This window comes from Chelon labrosus, assembly GCF_963514085.1.
Source record: "Chelon labrosus genome assembly, chromosome: 15".
Taxonomy (NCBI): domain Eukaryota; kingdom Metazoa; phylum Chordata; class Actinopteri; order Mugiliformes; family Mugilidae; genus Chelon; species Chelon labrosus.
In genome coordinates, this window is record NC_140348.1 from 12,582,532 (window position 1) to 12,597,266 (window position 14,735).

The 14,735-nt window shown below is 45.0% G+C and overlaps 1 protein-coding gene across 6 annotated transcripts in view; it reads right to left on the reverse strand.

Moving 5' to 3' along the window:
- Positions 1-14,735, reverse strand: part of LOC311500314 (transcription factor COE3) — a 68,705-nt gene that overhangs the window by 17,712 nt on the left and 36,258 nt on the right. For 2 of the 6 annotated variants that reach the window (XM_084561640.1, XM_084561637.1), the window contains exons 7-10: positions 11,228-11,309; positions 9,003-9,120; positions 4,206-4,336; positions 3,883-4,009 (exon numbers count right to left, since the gene is read on the reverse strand). In XM_084561640.1, the coding sequence (XP_084417766.1) occupies positions 3,883-4,009; positions 4,206-4,336; positions 9,003-9,120; positions 11,228-11,309 (458 nt within the window). Of the gene's footprint in view, positions 1-3,882; positions 4,010-4,205; positions 4,340-8,978; positions 9,121-11,227; positions 11,310-14,735 lie in introns of all 6 variants that reach the window. The other 4 variants (XM_084561639.1, XM_084561636.1, XM_084561638.1 and 1 more) reach the window with 2 other exon arrangements.

Genomic DNA, 14,735 nt, shown 5'->3' on the forward strand with positions numbered 1-14,735 from the left:
CGGGCTGGACTAGCACAAGACTCCATCTGATGTGCTCCGATAAAGCCGTCTGTGTTTGTTTATTTAATTTTTTTTTTTAGAGAGGAGGGTCCACTCTATAACATTTTGTTCCTCTTTCTAGGAGTGGAACAGGAAGTGGGTTTAATTTTGGATTTCAGTGCTGGATATCACTATTTATATCTCAGACTGGCCGCACAAAAACATTGACAGCTAAAGTTTGGTTGGACTTTCACTGTACATGGAAATTAAAACAAGTAAAAAAAACAAAAACATAAAATAAGAAATTTTAGTTGAAGTGTATCTATAAAGAGATCCCTTTGCACTATCAACATCTTCCTTTTCCATCCCTTACAGGACTGACATTTCTTGATCTCCACCAGTATTGAGTGAAGCACACATGACCCCTTTGTCCTTATGTTGATGAATGACTGCCTCATACCCATTTTGTCAGATTTTGGTGCAGTGGAGTCGATAGCGTCACCTTGACAAGGAAAGTTTGTGATCCATCAGCCCTCAAGGCTGTCTGGCCACAACTAAGGCCTGGCAAGAACAGCTCACTGTATGGGGCATCTGCTTCATCCAAAATCCTTCACCCAGTGTGCTGCAGTCTTGTGAGGTCGAACGAACGGCTCTTATTACTGCCGCTTTACAGAGACGAGAAAAAAAAGGAAGAAAAAAACACTTGACTTGTACTAATAGCTGAGAAGCCATGCTGGTCACCAAAGGTCTGAAGACGAAGCACCCTGTCAGTGCCCAGCTTGGGAAATTAGCAAATAATGTTCCCTTCCCCCTGACAAATGTGTGACAGCTCGCCTTCGCCAATCATTCTCTCCTAACGTTATGATGCATGTCCTGGATCCCCACTGGAGGATACAGGCGAAGTTTACTGACCCTCAATTTACCCATGACAAATGGGGTCCCGGTAAATGTGCGTTTTCTGGGGCGCGGAAGGGGTTCATTTTAAGCAATCCTGGTTATGTGGATGTCACTGATTAGGATAAATAGTGGCTGAGTGTGTTAGGACTGCTTGCAGAACCATATTACCAAGGGTCTGCATCGTTGCCCCTGGAGGGGAGCTCTCGTGGAAACTTGGCTAAGATAGAAAAGCAAAAGCTCTGATGCAATTAGGAGCTTAAATTGAATAAATTGTACGGTCAAGTTTTTATTTATGATTTACTCCTTCATACACTTCTGTAACTATCCAGTAAAAAGGTTACAGTGCCGCAAATGAGGCTGAAAATTGAGAGGTTTTGTTAAAAAAATATTTGATCAAACCAGCATGCACTGTTTTCAGTGCTTAATAAAGTGTAAAGTATAATAAAGTATTGACTCAGGTACAGCCAGGACTTTCTCCTTTTGATTTTCTACAACCTTGCTGACAGCTGGTTCTACCAGTCCTGTCCTGACCAATGGATAACCAATACATGGATTAGACAGAGGACAAGCTAGCAAGCTCCAAGGGACAACGCTCTGTTAGAAGGTAAAAAGGTATAGACTGTAAAATAGCAAAAATAGGCAATGTGTCATTCTTTTAAAAATGTGCCAATTAAAGAAAAGATATACGCTCTCTGCAGGAGTCAGTTAAATACAGCCTACTAAAGTTTTATATAGCATGTCTGTTTGTCTCATTAGTGTTTTAAACATTCAATAGTCAATGCCAACAGGATTATTTGACATACGCTACAGGGTGCTCTCTTTCTGAGAATGGATTGTGAGTTTTGGAGCCGTTCCAGGGCACTAACCCGAGTGAGGACGTGTCCCTCTGCTGTTCGAATTGACTGCAGTCTCCTCTGTGTTGACTCTTGGTAATTTGTGATAATTTCTTAAATTGAGCGAGTTAAATCTCCACAATTAGGGTGGTGGTGCAAGAAGAGTCAACATGAAAAAAAAAAAGAAAAAAAAAGTCTAAAAAGGCCCTCCTCTCAAGCCGGGCTCTCAAGTCACGCTTGAAGCCATTCACTTTGATAACTAGACCTTTGATATGCACATGCTGCTCTCCGATATGACACCGGAACATTCTGCGCCTTTTAGACACCTCTGTGTCACTTCATGTCCTTTTCATCCCAGGTAATTTGCTATTGTAACTCCAGGTCATTTCAAATCTATTTGCTCACGCACCGCAATCTGTTCAAGTGCCGTAACACAGAAAGAAAAGCCACGGTTTGAAATGAGCTGTTTCATTCTTAAATACCTGATCCACTCTCCTGCACTCAATGCATCAGCCACTTCACATTGTAATGTCTGAGAGAAGTAGCTAACATCTTTTCGCCTACCAATTACTGTACATATGGAATCAGTGATAGCCAATTCTGGCGTTATGCATTCTGCTCTCTTTAACGGTTTCATTCTCTCAAGCGTCAGCCCTTGTACAATCAGGGTGAGCCACACGGGGAATAGACGAGCAGAGGAGCCGGACCTGTCTATTGGTGACTTTCTCTTTTAATTCACCACACTAATCAATTGTACCTCCGTTGCCTCCAGGGGTAATTGTATCTTTATACTAACTGGAAGTGAGTAGGAACCCAGGGAAGACAGAGAAGAAGAATGGGGGGAAAAAATCAACAAAGATAGAGAGAGGGGGACACGTTTCCCCAGTAAAACCTGATGGTAATCATCCCAATCCGCTTAGCCTCTGTGACTAATGGGGTCTGTTCTTAAGGGACCTGGCACTTTCACTAGGGTGCTATAGAAGCCATTAATGTCTTAACTTATACACCTTCTCAGGGCTGTGCAGTAACACATGTACACACACACACACTGGAGCGAACACTCTCTTCCCCTCACACAAACAGACACACATACACTTACGCAGCCACACTACACTCCTGTTTCATTATCCCGGTGCCTTGTTGGCCTCTGCTCCGCTCCTGCTAGGGAGGTTAAATGCAGGAGAGCTGGGCCAGACTGCACGGTTGGAGGAGAAGGGGACGGATGGCTGGGGGTGGTAGCGGTGGTGGAGGTTCGGGGAGTGAGAGACGGGGTGGGGGTGGCGGTGTGTGGGGGGGTTGATGAGAAACAGCTGCCCCGGGATGGAGGGGTCTGGATAGGGATTTTGGGAGGAGGAGGAGGAGGAGGGGGGAGTCCCAGCACAGACCTGGCCTTGCCGTGTTCAAGGCCAGGTCTGTGCAGGAGGCCTGGGAGTGCTGGGGGAAGTGAAAGTGCCTTGACGCAGCCCTGTTTCATTCTGCCCATCAGAGTTGGAACAGACAGAGGCTTCCAGGTCAGACAGGCCCTGACCCCCGCAACCTCTGTCTCCTCACCAATGATGACAGATAAGACCACCACTTCCTTCTGTTAGCCAAGATAATCAGATCCTTTACTCTGAGTGTGACATACGCACACTCCCGTTCCCTCACACATACACGTCTCTCTCATCTCCTCGCACACTTTCTCTCCCGTGAACTCATGCTGCACACACATGAGAATAACTTCAGACCCACTCGTGCACTTAACCTAGATATTGCTTTTCTAATCTGATTCATTAAAAAAATGAAACCACATTTTGGCTTACAAAATCAGCAAATTAGCAGAAAGTATTATCTATCTCACTAAAGGACAGATAGAGAGAACAGGCAGAATGAGTTATCCTAACAGCCTGAGTTTAACAGAGCTTGCCAACGCCCTTGTACGATGGCAGGTCAGGAGGGGATCGAGTTGCACTTGTAGCAGCCCCTCCACGAAACAGCTTTTCACTAGCCGTGCAGATCTCACACATTAAACATTCAGCAAGCAGGGCCCTGGTTAGTTGATTATTAGTGCCTGGACTCAGGGTTGAGGGCTCCATCCAGAGAGAGGGAGGAAGTGGGGGGGTGGGGGGGTGTGCAGCAGATGCCTGCAGAAAAAAAAAGAAAGCGAGAAAAGGAAAAGAAGATTTTGACTCACCAGTGTAGACAAATCTCCCGGGGGCACCTTTGCAGAACTGCTTGGACTTGTAGGACAGCGTGACTTCCACAACACCGGGGATGTGCCGAGGTGGAGTCTGGACGCGGATGGCGTGCGGAGTTATCAGCTGGATTACCGAGAAGAAGAAAATAAATAATGAGCTCTATGCAATAACAGGCGACAGAGCATGCACTTTCATCAAGGCCGGCAAGAATGTTTGGCTTAGGAGTTTTAACTTTTAAAATAAATGTTCTAAAAACTTTTCAATATATTTGACAAAAAAATTTTGTCAAGTAAGAGAAACTGGAAATTCTTCATCGTACCTCACTCCATACAAGCATGGTGCCGAACACAACTTGTAGGCCATCAAAGAAGTTGTCTCCTATGATGATGACAGTGGCTCCTCCAGTGGTCCATCCCTCGCTTGGGCTGATTGCCTTGATGCATGGGGTGGCTGCTTATCCAAGACAAAGAGAAGAGCAAATTCAGCACCTGGGCTTTAACACTCAAGCACATGTCTCTTTCCACTCAGACACATTACTGCATCACCTCGCCCTCCACGTCTCTCTCACAAAGACATATCATGGAAATTGCCGCTGGAAAAAAAATGATGGATTTGTCCTTTAAGGCATGAGAATCAAAATCATTTATCAGCGCGCTGGAGTGGTGTAGTTAAGCAGACCCTTCAAATGGTCCACTTCACAAAGGCTAAACGCCAGGCTCGCCAGGAAAATGATTTGATGGAGCAAATTATGTGTCAGGGCAAATGTAGCTATCAGAATTGATTAAGCATGCACCCGCATGTACAGTAAAATTTCAAAGTTGAACACATCTTAAATGAGTCAAGAATACACGCTGTTAAAGTGGAAATGACAAGCTAAAGCTTTGCTGGTTCATGTTATTCCATTACCTTTGTTCTGCATGTGCAGCACAGTGCAGGCACACTGAGTGTAGTTTCAGGTTTCATAACGTGAAATGCACTCATGAATTATTCAGATTGAGTTTTTTTTTTCTTTCTTTTTGTGATCGATTCAATCCATTTCATATTGTTTATTACAATGCTTTTCATCTGGCATGACTTCTGCTACGTAGCTCTGCCATTCATCAACAGTCTGGGTTGTTATTATAATCTAATTTGAGTGATCTGGTGCCTCACATTCACTGTCATTTGATGCATTACCTTAATATGGTGTTCAGCACAACACCGTGTTTACAACAGAAATAGCATGACAGCGAGCCATAAAATAGCAATATCAAATTTAATCTATTTCCATCAATATCTTTTAATACACTATGAATTTGCGCATGTTTTTCCTACTCCTCAAAATGTGAGCAACTACTTCGGCAAGTTCCCTTTTTTTTTCCCCTTACAAGCTCAGTTCTAAACCTCTATTATCCTTTCCATCCAGTAAGTAAATCACAGTCAGCCATTGTTGTATGGATCACCTCAGACAAGACATCTCCCTTTGTTTGCCTTGCTGTTGGGTCTGTTCGGGTCATGTTTGCTCTCTCTCCCTGCCCATAAAGTGCACACACACACATTGGTACTACAGGGAATCTGACTTTAACAGGCGCTGTTGACTTCATGCTAATCACCTCGTACAGATTTTCATTTGTGAGGCCTGGAGGAGTGACATTTGCTTTCCTTAATTGCGAAGCAGAGCGTCTGAAAGAGGACCAACCCTCTATGGGCATGCTGGGCCCCCTCTAAGGGCCTGACCTTCATCAGTGCGGACGATTACAGCAAATAATTCACCCTTCAAAATTACTGTAAACAAATTGACTTTGGGGATGAGAGAGAGGGGGGCAGGAAGGAGGAGGAGGAGGAGGAGGAGGCAAGAAGAGGGCCTGATGGTGACGGTGGCTGTTGGGGGGCAGCTGCAGCCTGAAACCTAGGACAGGCATACACAATCACACACACAAACACAGACGCACCACCTCGGAAATCCCAGTGCCCCCTCCCACACACAGAAGGACCCATGGAGAGGCAGCGACTGAGGCCCTAAGCCGTCCACCCTTCTGCCTAAAAATTTGCATATGTCTCAATGCACAGACAGAGAGGGGAGCATGTGCTGAATGGGGACCGTGGCGAAGTGGATTACACAGTCAGCGCAGGCGATCTGATGACAGACACGCACAATGCCCCCTCAGCAGATGATAGGCATCATGAGGAGTGGACGGATGAGGATCCAAAGAGCCGGTGTTGCATCACTAAGTCTTTGCAAACTTTGGGCTAGAGTACAGGAAATTAACTTGATTTGAATTCATATGTCATGGCTCGCTTTTTTTTTCTTTCCTTTTTCCTTCCGTGTGGAGTTGTCACCCCATCCATTTTGTTTGTGTGATTGAATTGATTTCAAGATCCCCTACGCTGCGAATTGACCGCAAGCTGCCTGTCTGTGATCTGTCCTAATCTTTTTCCTCTCCTGTTAGGGCGAGCAGCGGAGGACGTCAAAACTGATCCGAGATCTGAGCAGAGGAGGTCTAGCTCTAGTATTGTGACACTCAAACAGGTCTGATGTGGCCCCGTGAAGCCGTCCTTTGTTCTGCCTGCTGAAATGTGTTGTAATTGTGCTGTGGGATGTCCAGATGGTCGGTTGATAGTGCAGCTGATGGGATTATACCTTTTACCTCTCCCTGGGCCATCTGTTCCCTTTGACTCTCTCTCGCTTTCTCTCTCTCTCTCTCTCTCTCACACTCGCAGCCTCTCTCTCTCTCTCTCTCCCATACTCTCTCCTTCTCTTTCTCCTTTCCTCCTCTCCTTTTCTCCTTCTCTTTCTTCCTCTTAGGCCCAGCAGTCTGGATTCACTTGTCTTTATTGCATAAACCCTAACAGCATTACAGCCACTTGGCATGCAAATGAGGCAGGCGCTGCAGGCTCTATGCTGAGTCTCCTATATTGTCTGGGGCTCTATAATGGTGCAACTGAGCTAAGGAACGTGTGTGAGTGTGTATGAGTGTGTGTGAGAGATGGATTCTATGTGTGTCTGCGCTGTCTCCGTGTGTGTCTCTATGTGTGTGTGTGTGTGTTGGGGGGGGGCACTGTGTGTGAAAGACTCAGCTATTTGTGAGCATGTTTATGCACCTTTGAGCCTGAATCTATACATGTTTGAGTGACAGGCAGCCACAAAGCACATTCGTGTCTGAATGCATAATATGCTTGTTGTGTGACAGTACACACAAGTGAACAAAAATGTCACATGGCGCGACTCAGCCTGTCATCCACAGGCGATCCCCCGTCTGCGCCAATAGGGGGCAGCACTTATTGATCAATGCGAGGCAGCCGGTGCAAGTGCAGTGCGAGCCGAAGGGGAAGGATGCTTCTCTGTGTCAGCCACACACTCAGTCAGCCGGCCACATATCTGAGGCTTCTCGCCTAGTGAACTCCCGAGGAAGAATGTGTTGCTAATTTAAAGCACGCTGTCTGTCTGCCTGCTAGTTGTCAGAGCACAATGGAGGACATGGCTGGAATTACATTTTACGACCGGGTCCCCTTTCCTCATGTGTCACATCTCTGTTTGTTAAAGGTGACTCAAACAAAGTGAGCGATCGCTGTTGATGCATGATAAATTAGTTTGTTATGGAGCTGAGCCTGGGAGGAAGGAGGGGAGAAAAAAAAAAAAAAACTCAACTTGTGAGAGCGCACGCGGTTAAGCAGAGGGAAGGTGTATTAGTTATTAGACAAAGACATGTTCAACTGGGCGGTTGACAATAGCTTTCTTTTCTTGCTTTACGGGGCGTCACTCTGTTGCTTTGAAGAGTGTGGTGAAGAGAGGAATAAAAGGATGGGTTGGGGTAACCTGTAAAGAACACAAACACACACACACACACACGTATACACACACACACATACAAAACACAGGGGGTCCCACGGGAGCGGGGGAACATGGAGGCGAGGGCTCAACCTCTTTAATTGCTCTCCTCATTAAGAAACTGGTTGCTAGGCGATCCACACCTATCGTGTCATAAACGTGAAACACACAAACAGAACGTCAGCGAACATAATGACTTTGGTGCTCCGGGCAGGACTTTAATTATTTGATTTTGTTCTCCAGTAGAGGAGTCATTAATAAAGACAAAAACAAATAGATTAGCTTTTTCCCCCACTAGGACTGGCGAGCACTGAGATATATTAATTGTCTAGTCTTTTTTTTTTTTTTTTTTTGTATTAGTCGTTGTTGTATTAAACATTACATTTGCTTTTGGTGATAGAACCATTAATGCCCATTAATGTGTAGAGAAGCTTGTTTTAGTCAGTGGTGTATATAAACTGTTTGCCCAGCCATAATTGGCCCTTGAAATCTGAAGATAAGCAATTTGCACAACTGGCCTAAGTCGTTTTTTTTCTTGCGATCTTTCCGCGCGTGCTCCCATCTGCAAGTGGAAGCCATAAGGGGTCAAAAGGTTATGTTTAGTGCATTTTGCTTTTTGGATTTCCCATGGTTTGGTGGTCCTTCTTTTCTCTCTTTTGGCCGAGAAGGCAATCAGTCTATCATATGGAATCAGTTGGAAGAAAAACAGTAAGTTCTGTTTTTCTCATAGCCCCCCCACCCCTCCTCCTCCTCCTCCTCCTCCTCCTCCTCCTCTTTAACTCATACACACACACACACCATCACCCCACCCTTACCTCCCCCCCTTCTTTCTGTCTTTCTCCTTCCTCCCCCTGTTTCAGCTCTCTCACAGCTAACTCTGCAGAACCCAATGGCAGGAAATTGACCTCACAGTCAAATTCTTCAGCAATTTGATCATGTTTCACATAAGCTTTTAGGACAAATGTAGGTGCATTAGGAGACTGGAAGTAGTATAACATTTTGAAGTTGTGAATTAGCCCGAGTATTATCACCGTCGTTGGTGATTCTCAAATGATAAACGCACCGGGCAATGCATACTATTTCCAGTCGAGGCATCAACAGCGGGCGTGAGAGAGGCAAAAAAGCAACTTAAAAAGTAAAAATGGAAGTGATGGCGGAACAAAAGGTTCTAAGGAACTAAAGGCATCTAGGTGTTGTGATCTGACGAAAAAAATGGGAGGATGTCTGAAAGGAACTGAGAGAAAAAGGAGCGTAGCAAATTATAAGATGTAAAAATGTGCCTACCATTCTCCAGATAAGGAGGCGTACCTTCTGAAGGGTCGAGTCTGCGAGCCCTTCGCCCATGCTTAGAGTTGTTGTGTACGAACATGTTGTCAGAGACAGCCAACACATGGCCGTCCACATTGACGGTCGTCGACACGACAACCTGCAAGAGGAGTAAAAGTAAAACATGTAATATAGCAAGCTGTAAGACAAGAAGCAGGAGAGAGAGATAGTTTATCTTAGATTTAGAGCATTTTGACCCTCTTAGGATATATGAGATACATGCTGCAGAAATAGTGCTGTGTCCAGGTACAGGCCTCCATGCTATTGATTACTATTGTCAAACCTCTTCAAGTGTTTGTACTCTCTGGACATATCGCATTACAGTTACCTCGCTTCTCGGCCATTTTGACTAAGCTTTTTAGTGTCTTGCATTTGTGTACAGCTAATTGACTTTTCGATCACTAAACTACCATTTCCGTTTTACCCACTCTTACCGACTGTCATCATAGCCGAAGCTCAGAATTATTGATCAGCTTGTCCATCTGTTTGAGGATGGAAGGCCTCCCTTTTAAAATATTACTGGAGTCATTAGCAGCTGAACCGTACTCCATCCCATCACTCAACAAACATTTTACTAGGATCAAATTCCAAGCCACACTCCATATTTCATAATGCTTATTTTTGTTGTTGTTTTTTTGGCTACCACATTCCAAACAGCGAGCCGCATGTGAATGGCCAAAGTGTTTCTGAGCCGGAAACAGAGAGCCCCTCTCAGGTTTGCTTCGCCGGTAAGTGACCTCGGTGTAGCAGTGGAATTTAGGGGGGCGCGGTTTTTTTTTTTCTTTTTGGTTGGTTTGGGAAGGGTGGGGGTTTAAGGGGAGGAGGGAAGAGAAGGGGAAGTGAAAGAGCTCCATTCTTGTGAGCAGGTTCAGAGCTGGGCCAAGCTGAGGATGATGGATTGGGCCCTTTCTGGCCTCCAGCTGGTTTTGGGGGGTAATAAGTAGAGTGGAAGGCATGCAGAATACACAACTTTGGCCAGAGAAACACCTATGGAGGAGCATCTGGGAAATCAATTTGTGAAAAAATGGTTGAGCTGAAGATACGGCACAATTATGAACTACAATAAAAAAATATCTTACTCTTTTAGACACAATACTTTCCCCAAAAAGAGTGATGCTAAAACTTAGTTCTTGCATTCCTTTTGACACACAGAAGTGAGAGGTTAAAGCCCTTGGTGGCTGTCATGCATCAGTCCACATTCACCCTGAGGGAAGATTTGAGGAGGCAGGGGAGGTCTGATGGTGGTGACATCAGGAGGGGACACCCTGTCTTGTCTGTTTCATGTCTGGGCTTCCTCCTGGAGGATGCTGGCATATGTGTCTGTCACAGAACAGTGCTGTCAGTGACGGACGCCCTCCTGTAGATTGTCGTTACCCTGATAGGACAAATCACACTAAACTCTCGCTGTCTCACCTTGACCTAGCGGGCTGCTTGTGGCAAAAATGTCTGGGTAGGATGGATGGATGGTTGGATAAATGGATAAGCAGGGGGTCAATAATTTCAAGGCTCGCCGACTTGACACATTAGATGCGTAAAAGTGCTCAATGGTCATGTCCTTTTGGTGTAAATCGCGGCGTTTTGTCAGCCCGCAATAATGATGGTTTTCAGATGGCTTAATATGGTTTTCATTGGCTACATAGAGAGCTGCATATGTGTGACATTAAGTGTATGCATATGTGGGTAAGAATGAGGGAGGGAGGGAGGGGAAAGCAAACATATGCACTCCTAGCGTGTATGCATCCATATGTGTGTGTGTCTGTGTGCGTGCTTGTGCATATGTGTGCAAGGAGGTATGCGTTTCCGCTGCCAGACAGATCCTGAGTTAACACTGTTGTTACATGTGGTTGGATCGTCCTCCCCTCTGCGCTGTGGCTCAGAAAGCTGTCAGGAGCACAATTGATAGCACTCTTAAATCCTATATCCTTATTTGTGTCAGATGGTATTCCCTAATAAATATTCTGTCCAGAGCGCACAGGACAAAATCCCTCACTCTCTCTTTCCTTGGCTTTTGCCTCCTTCAGTGCCGATAATAAAAAATGTATTCATATGTGAATCTGTGTCACTGTGACTTAGTGTAGTGTAGCAGCCGTGGTTGTGCATTTTACACCTGTGCGTATCTGTGCCTGCAAAAAAAACGAAGTGAGACAGACAGTGACAGACAGAGACAGAAATAGACGGAGCATATGTGTGAAGTAGATTTCAGTCACCTGGAATCTGCGCATGTCTCGTGGATTCCCTGCATTCTTCAGACAGTTCTGATTGCACTTGAGAAAGAACTTTAGGAAGAATCTGAAAGAGAGCACATAAAAGACGAGCAAAAACTATTAATTACAACGTTTAAATCTAAATGATTAGAAGCTAAATTAGACTCCTCACACGCGTCCCATTCATTCATCGCGCCAGAAACGTGACATTACACTATTTCAGTTTCGAACGTCTTTATTGTTCTTTCCAAATCAAGAGCATCAGTCTCTTTGTGATCTCATCGTCTCACCTGAGTTCACGGGTCTTTCCTAACACCCATCTGCCACTAACATACAGGAAGTCACTTGATATTCCACCCACCTCTTTAATCCCAGGACACCCCCTGTGCAATTAAAGTTCTCCTGTTCAATAGGGAAGCAAATGAGGCCCACCTGTGACCAGGTCTTGTTTGAAGAGCATCAGGGATAAAGGACCTAACAAGGTGAGAGCGCGCCACAAAACTTATAGTCCTGTCAGGCAATTAGGCGGACACTCCTGGGACCGCCGTATGCCACACACACAGACGCACACACATAAGGCATACACACACCCATGTACTTGTGGGTGGGTGAGGCAATTATGCCACAAATTACAACCTGGCTAATCGTCTCTGAACAAATGTCACGTCTGAGTGAGATCTGGGCTTGGTTAGTTTGTAAGCCGCCTTCTTCTCTCGCTTACTCTCGGGCCTCGCTGAATTTATTGATAAGGCCTCGTCCTGAGAGCTGTATATCAGTGGTGGCCTCGCAGCCGAAAAATAGTTAAAGAGTGGGGGGGGGGGAAACAACAACGAGGCCGATAAAAGATCAGATGTAACCTATTGTGTAAAACCTTACATGAACGCAGAGAATAAACAATGAATCGACTTGTTGTTTTTTTTTCAAATTTCTCCCCGCAGTGTCATGACTGATTGTGCCTTTGCTTTCCCCCGTTCATTATAAATACAGTGCTGTGATATTTATTTTTCATCACACTGCGCTGGCATCGCTATATGCAACACTGTGGTTTGCATTGTAACACTAAGTTGGTTCACAGAATCACAGTGGCTCATTGGATTACCATAGATTGCACCATAGATTGCACGGCCATTTCATTCAGCTAAATACAGTGGCTTGTGTGGCCTGTGAGGACGCTTTCACAACACTTAAGACTTCTCGTTCACCCAGTGGGATCCTAGCCAGGCCATAAATCAGAGTCTGAAATGACCCTTCTAACCCTGGCCACATTAACACATGCACTGGTCATTTAGAAGCGTTCTTCGATAGACTCCTATTCCTTGTGCTTCACCGAGGGCCCAGGAGGGAGACGAGAGGTGAGAAAATATTTTCTCTCCACATCCAAGGAGCTTTGGCTTGGACATCAATAAAAGACGTTTTAACCCATGCCAGAATGCTGATTGCCTGTCGGTGTGTGGTGAGGCCATAAAAAACCTGACTTGTCATTAGTGCATTTCGCTTGATTGTGTTCACTGTGTTTTTCGGGTTGCATCTGTTGGCTGATCATCAAAATGACCATTATGTACTCTAATTCCCTGACCCTGTTTTTATTTCCCCAAAGAGTCATAATGTAGAGCAGCAGACATCTGCGGAAAGCAGACCTGAAATACGACTTTTATTTGTCTGTCGCCTCTCATACAGATTGGGTAAGACCAGCGTTGTGTGTTTGCGTGCGCACATGCACACGCGTGTATGTGTGCATGTGAGCATGTGCATGCATCACCCGTTGGTAGACGATTTATGTCAGAGCAAGAGATAGAATATATTTCCAAGGCAACGCATTGACTTCATAAAAGAGACACATTACTTTCAGAGTTAGTCTCCTTTCTTGGATACTATAATGCTTTTACATACTGTTCCTACCACAGCGAAACCAAAAGTTAAGAAATGATAAACACAAGAAATGGAGTGCCCACGCCATCATAAAGTAGCTCCTTTATGTTTACTGTTATGAAGGCAATTAAGCACAATTTCTTTCCTAAAAAGATAAGCTTAATTTTCATAGTCCGCAGCAGTGGCAGTGCTATAGCATCCATTACATTTGAGTTGGTTAAGATTCTCTATGAGCGCAGCACAAATTGGTCCTTGGTGAAAAGGAGAGCAATTAAGACAAGGCCCCTCTCTCTCTCTTTTACTTCTTAAATATCTACAGAAGTTTGTGCTGGTGTTTTGGCACGCACAGAGACAAAAGGAGGTTGTTTAATTGTTTTTTAATGGGATATCAAGTCGTCGCTGCCATTAGATGTTGGCAATGGAGGGCAAAGGGGGATAGGGAGAAAGAATGAACTGCAATTAGGTTTGATTAAAGCTATCCTTCTCAATAATCAGCTGTTCTGACAGGACAGGGGGACCCTGGTGGCCGCTGAGATGGAGGAAGGTGTTGAGTGATATTAAGGCCAATGAAGGGGATATTAACATGGCTAATTAAAGCTCTTCCAAAGCCGGGAGAGGAGGCTCTCAGTGGACCGCACTGGATGAAATAATCGGCCAAGGCAGCTATCAGTTGGAGGAGAGAGAGAAAGGGAGTGCGGGAAGGGGTGGGGTGTGCAGTCCATCTGAGGGAAGGGGGGAGGAGAGGGAGGGATAGTGGGAGGCGTAAAGGAAAACTATGAAGTGTGAAGAAAGACAAAGAGGAAGACATCGACAGGCATATAGAGAAAGGCTTGCAGGGCAGCCACGGAAGCTCATTTTGACATCAACCCTCTCTGTCTGCATGCCTGAAGTCTGCCAGTATAACTAAGACTTGACATCAGCTTTTATCTCCGACAGCTAGTCATACAGCTCCACAAATCAACGTTAAAACAATCCTGCTCATGCCTTGGTCTAAGGCAATTAATACGATTCTCCTGTAGTACCTCCATGCTCGCCCGCTGCCGAAGCTACTAATCATGCCATAATGATTTCTCTCCCTCTGGTCAAAGGGGAAATAGATTGTCTCTTTAGTAATGCAGCAGGCTCTGCGCCTTCCACTCCCTGGCTTCACAGACCCGGTAATTGAGGAGAAAAAGGCCGACTTTGGCACTTTGACTGATTTGAGGGCTGCTAGACCCTCTTATCTTTACTCTGATCATTTTAGGCTGACACTCAAAGGAAGACCCATCGCCCTAATTCTAGCTCACCCTCTCCCATCATCAAACAGAGGAGGACTAGAAAAAAAAAGAAGAGAGAAGGGAGAAAACAAACAGGCGAGGTGAGGAAGGCCTTCTCTCATTTAAATGGCCAACTTAATTGCCGGGTTGATGTCACTCATGCATAAATGTCCATCCCTTTGATTTGAGTGAAGAGGGCAAATAAGGATAATGTTGTATTATTAAGAAGGCTCTATCGACAGCAGAGGCTAGCTGTCCTGTCAATTTCACTCATTTTTTTATCCTGATTTTTGTTATTTTTAATGACTTGTAAAGAATTTAAAGTTAAGCTGGAGCTATTGGATATTATTTTTTTTTTTCACCCGTCGATCCTTTAAATTACTTAC